A 5,754-nucleotide genomic window follows, 5' to 3' on the forward strand; every position below is an offset into this window, starting at 1 on the left:
TGTGTGTGTGTGTGTGTGTGTGTGGTTGCGTGCGTGTATGAGTGTGTGTGTGAAAGTATAAAACTAGACCTCGCCCCTAAATTGCATCTTTTCTCCCTCGACATCATCCTCGTCCCTTGACTTCAACGCCGTCCTCTGACGTCTTCATCGCCCTCTGACGTCATCGTCGCCCTTTGACGTCATCATCGCTCCGCCAGACGCCGAAGGAGGGTGCGCAGACGACGATCCACGTGGCTGTGACTGAAGGTCTCGAGGAACACAGCGGAGCCTACTTCGACAACTGCCAGGTGAGGTCCCTTCCACATTGGAAGACACAAACACGGGACAAAATAAATTGAAGGTAAATGGCGCACCTGAAGGTGCGACCTTCCGTCCCACACAAGGAAGAAGTAAAGGAGTAAAGGAGGAAGGGAAGTGGGCACATCACGTTTGGAGCGTTTCGCTGAGAGTGTTGCACGGTGGCTACGTACTACGTTCACACGACGTGGGGAGGAAGGAAAGTGGGCACATCACGTTTGGAGCGTTTCGCTGAGAGTGTTGCACGGTGGCTACGTACTACGTTCACACGACGTGGGGAGGAACAGGTGCAGCCGTACCAAGGGGCACTCGAGAACAGCGCGCGCCCACACACACACACACACACACACACACACACACACACACACACACACACACACACACACACACACACACACACACACACACACACACACACAATCACATTGTAATGTAATTCGCATACATCATTATTTAGACCCCTCTCAGTTGAAATTCATTCTTGAAGTATCCCAGCACCTCAGCCACATGTGCTGTAGAAAGTAATAATGATACTACGTTACCCCCATTACATTTATAACATTAATATACATTTCATGTTTTGTATTTTGGGTTATCGTTGATTAATTTAATTATCCACCCAGTTCTGAATCACTACACTTCTCTATTCCATTCTTGTACCCTGCAGTTGGCGCCAGCCTCCCCTCTGACTCGGGACCCGGGACTGGCCAAGAAGGTGTGGGAGATCAGCGAGGAACAAGTCCAGCTCCAGCCCGAGGAACGGACCATCTGAAGCAAAAGATGAAGGAAATGCAGACAGGCTACAGTTGGTGTGTGTGTGTGTGTGTGTGTGTGTGTGTGTGTGTGTGTGTGAGAGAGAGAGGGGGGTAGAGGGGGAGGAGGAGAGGGGGAAGAGAGAGAAAGAAAGAAGTGGTAGAAAAAGAGAGATCAAGAGAGGAAAGCAGATATATTAGGTATATATACAGAGAGAAAGGGGATAGAGAAGGAGGAAGAGCGAAAAAGGGGAAGAAGAGATAGAGTGAGAGAGGTGGGTAGAGAGGGATAGAGGAGTTAGTAGAGAATGAGGGAGGTAGATAGAGACAGTTAGAAATTAAGAGCCAGAGAGAGAAAGGGAGAGAGTGAGTGAGAGTGTGAAAGAGAGAATGAGAGAGTGAGAGAGAGAATGAGAGTTTAAAGACACTTTTGTTGGGTAGATCTCAAAAAGAGTGGCTCCGGTTAGCGTCATCATTTGTACAAGTACAATCCGGAAACCCTCCTGAACACGTTTATGCCCCAGTGCTGGCGTCCGTCACGAGCACCTTGTAAGTTACTCCTACATCAGAAGTGGTGGCATAACTCCTACAGCCACACTCTAAAAGCCCACTATTTACACATTGTTGTTGTGTCACACAGTGCTGCAAGTTACAACGTCGGGAATTATGCGTTTCCAAGGGTTATAATCGAAACAAGAAAATCAACTATATCTAATTCACAAATTACATCCAAAGATCACCTATGAGCCGAGTAAAATCGTTTAGCGTTAGTTAGAAAAATAATGTCAAGGTGACACTAAGACTGTGATGATAAGCGAGAGATTGTTGTTTAACCCAACAACGTCATTACCCAAAACATAACTTTTATAGGCGACGCAGAACCTTGAAGGATGAAAAGGACACTAGTACAAAACAGTATCGGTGCAACAGAAAATAAGCTTGTTAAGAAGACCAGCACTAGATAGTTCTCTAAATAGACTTCTAGAAATTTTGAGTTCTAACAGAAAAGACCATGTAAAGTTAAGATTGTATTCCCATAATTGAAGAAGAGAATTTCCCTTCCCTCCCATGGGTTGGTAATTCTGATTCCCTCCCATGGTTTGGTAATCCTGATTGCCTCTCCTCCTAGATGCAACATGATCCATTTAAATAATCACCATCGATGCAAATCAACAAATATTACCAGCATCTCACCGTACTTTTTATCATAAGTACCACAAAAAAGGTCGTTGGCCAGCTGTCACTTTATCTAGTGAAGTACCAAGCAGGGTCGTCAAAAGATTTTGGTTGGATAAGTAAGGAAATTGGGTTCTCTTGCTACGAAATCCATCCCTTTGTTATAAGGCCAACTGTGGTCAGTAGAATCCTCTGGTGGTAGTTTGTCACCGTAAAGGAACAAATCGAAGAGGTCGTCACCAATCAGTGACGTTCTTCATCTAAACAGGTTTCTTTCTCTATAACTAGAACAAAAATGGTAAAGTACGCTTCTAGAGCGAAGGAAATTTATGCCAGGGCAGCCTCCAAAGGGATTTCAGTCTTCCCAGTTCGGAGCCCACATGCCCTTCAGTGGCACAGGTCTCATCTTATGTCAAGAGTAAAATGTGTAATGCAAGCCACCAAATAAAAAAGAGTAAAATTGTAAAATTCGTTAAGCTTACTGAAGGAGGAGTAGGAAGAAGTGGAGAGAGGACAGGAGAAAGAGGAAGAGAAGGAGTAATAAAAGGAAGAGGAGGAGGGAGGGGAGATGAAGAAGAAGAGAGAGGAGAGGAGGATTAGTAGGAGGAGAGTTAGTGAAAAAATTCCCAGGCATGAGTTTATGCTAAAAGGAGAAATAAAAAGGATTTATGCCAACGTTTTTATTTTATTTTATTCCTTTGGTCCGAGAAAGAATGAACGAGAAAGTTTCGTTGTTCCTTCTAATTCTCTCCATTTCTGTATTTTTTGCAGCCGCATTCAAATCTCTTTGTGGAACAATACCTTTTCCTCACTAAATCCCAAGAACCCGGAGTTACAGACAACAACTTGTATCCTGACCCCCTTTTATAACTATACAAATTCCAGATACACAGCTAGCTGTTCCGCAACAATCTCGCTGTCTCCGACTCAACTAAATATATATTCTTTCACGCTTAGGTGTTGTATCATTCGCCTAACTCACAAGACAACCAAGAATTTTTCAAATACCTCCTCTTCGGTGAAACACACACTAATCTACTATCCTTTCTCTGAACTCTCTGTAATAAGACAATGCAATGTTCATCACCTGTTTTGGCTTCCTGCCTCTTTTGCTTGTCCCGCCGATAGCCTTCATTTTCTTTTTTTTCTTTTTTCTTTTTTTCTTTTTTCCCTAAATGACCTACAGCAGCTAATTCTGTGTTTTTAATTTCCACTTTGTCTGACTTTTTATCTATCCTTAACAGAGAGATTACGAATCCTCTCTCTCATCATAGACTTTTCATTAGTGCGGCTTCTGTAAAGAACGATCGCTTGGGAACCTCACGTTCCTGTCCGACTCTTGGGCAATTTGTTTGGGAAATTTTGGTGAGACCCATCCATACTGTTGCACTAGGTACGCCAAAAACATTTAAGAGAATCATGCACATTTTATTTGTTTATCTTATCTATTTATTCACTTTTCAATCTCCAAGCTTTGTTTATCTTATTCATTTATTTACTTTTTAATCTCCAACCTATATTCCTATGATCCTACTCCTAACTCTCTCTGTTCCCACCCTTTTAACCTGGTTTCTAACCCTTCTACAGCTATTTTCGGAAACGGTCACTGCTCTTTTCCCATGCCAATAACCTTTGTCCCTCAGATTTCTGTTCTGCCTCCTGTTCTTTTTCTTTTATCTAGAACTTGTTTATAGATCGAGGGTTTATAGATCAAACTTGTGTGGTTAGGCAGATATGCGACAAATTCTTAGCAAAAGAAAAGAATGTTTTTTGGGGGGACTTTTTTGGATCTAGAGAAGGCTTATGACAAGGTTCACAAGAAGGCATAGTGGGAGGTATTGTCAAGCGGCCTATACTTAGATCCATGTTGTCTGTACAAAATTGTCAATTAAGTATTATGTAGGTCTGTAAGACTCTGACTTAATTCTTGTATACTATTCTGAAGATGGCTCCCTAAAGTCGAAAGGTCATTTAAATATGGAAGGCTTGTATTTGCCCACCACCGTGAAATAAGATGTACTGTAAGAAAATTTGAAAATCTCAGTAAGAAAATCAGTCAATGTCAAAATCCTGTCGTGTTTAACATTGTGTGTATTAGTGAGAATCTGCGCCCGAAATATACAATGGGGCTGAAAGGGGGTCAGTAGATTGCTATGGGGTCGAAAGGCAGTCTTTAAAATTAAATGGTTAGTATGAAATGATCCTGTTCTCTTCCCGTACTGAAAGAGTGAGAATAATCAACCAACCAATATCTAAACTTAAAGAAAAACCATTTCAGTTCATTCTGAGTCGAAATTCCTCCCCATTCTGTGCATGTAGGGAGAATCTCACATACACACAACCACATCGTGAATGAACATCAAGATGGCTTGAATATTTCTTATAGTAATATAATAAAGAATATATAACAAATATTTATTCTAATACACTTATGTTTATGTATATGTGAAAGTATCTGCATCATTATTGGAACGGCGTCGCCTTGATGAATGTTGTCATTTAGACCTTTTATAACGGATCAAAATAACACTATTGATAACTAGAACTATAATAATAACAATAATAGTAATGATAACAATAATAATAAGGGTAATAACAACTATGATGATAATAATTAATAGCATTAATAACAATAACAACACCAATAATAATAATAAACTGACATAATTCGTGAATTAATAGTTTGGGGGTCTATAGAAAATCTTAAACTTTACTAGGGGATCGATGAGCTGAAAAGTTTGGGAACCCCTGGTCTAAAACAAAAACATTAGGCACCAGCAGCTCCATTGATAAAATCAGAGAATACAAAGAGAAATTGGGAATAATCATGAAAGAAAAGCAACACAATGACTTAAACGAAGAAAAGGACTCGTCAATATAAGATACTCATTAGAAAGATTCTCACTGCTGGTTTTGTCAAAACTCTTCACCGTCTACCTGGAAGCGTTAGAAAATTATCGAAATAAGGACCAAAAGAATCTCAAGCAGAAAGCAGTCTTGACAAAAAGTATTCTTGTATATCCACCGGGAATATATACAGTATATTATTGCAGTATTTCTCAACCTTGGAAGCTTCGTGGATCTCTTGATACAGGATTAGATAGGACATAGTCAATTTTTCTATTCATTTAGTGACACAAACGTTATAATATGTTATATGGATCATTGCCACATTCTGAGAAACGTAGCTAGGCAAGGAAAAAATTGAAAAAAGGGTACATTATATAACCATGAATTACATACATATATATATATATATATATATATATATATATATATATGTATATGTATATATATATATAAATACAGTATATATATATATTATACATATATGTATTATATATATATATATATATATATATATTAGTATAAATGGGCAGTAAGTTTTCTTGTAGACATGTTCGATTGAAGACCAGAGCTAATTCAATATCCACTATCTTCTTAGTGATTTTCTCAATTTTTCTAATAGTTTGTTTGATTCTTGAGGGGAGGTCAAACACAATACTTTCGAGATCCATGATGTTATTGT

The 5,754-nt window shown here is 39.5% G+C and overlaps 1 protein-coding gene across 1 annotated transcript in view; it reads left to right on the top strand.

Moving 5' to 3' along the window:
* LOC143018985 (retinol dehydrogenase 11-like) overlaps positions 1-2,921 on the top strand; it is a 136,761-nt gene extending 133,840 nt beyond the window's left edge. Inside the window, exons 8-9 of the mRNA XM_076174677.1 lie at positions 198-287; positions 965-2,921. Of these exons, the coding sequence (XP_076030792.1) occupies positions 198-287; positions 965-1,069 (195 nt within the window). The 3' untranslated portion in view covers positions 1,070-2,921. The remainder of the gene's footprint in view (positions 1-197; positions 288-964) is intronic.
* The last annotated feature ends 2,833 nt before the right edge of the window (positions 2,922-5,754 follow it).

Source organism: Oratosquilla oratoria, chromosome 36 (assembly GCF_046742065.1).
Source record: "Oratosquilla oratoria isolate Oo_2021 chromosome 36, ASM4674206v1, whole genome shotgun sequence".
Classification (NCBI taxonomy): Eukaryota; Metazoa; Arthropoda; class Malacostraca; order Stomatopoda; family Squillidae; genus Oratosquilla; species Oratosquilla oratoria.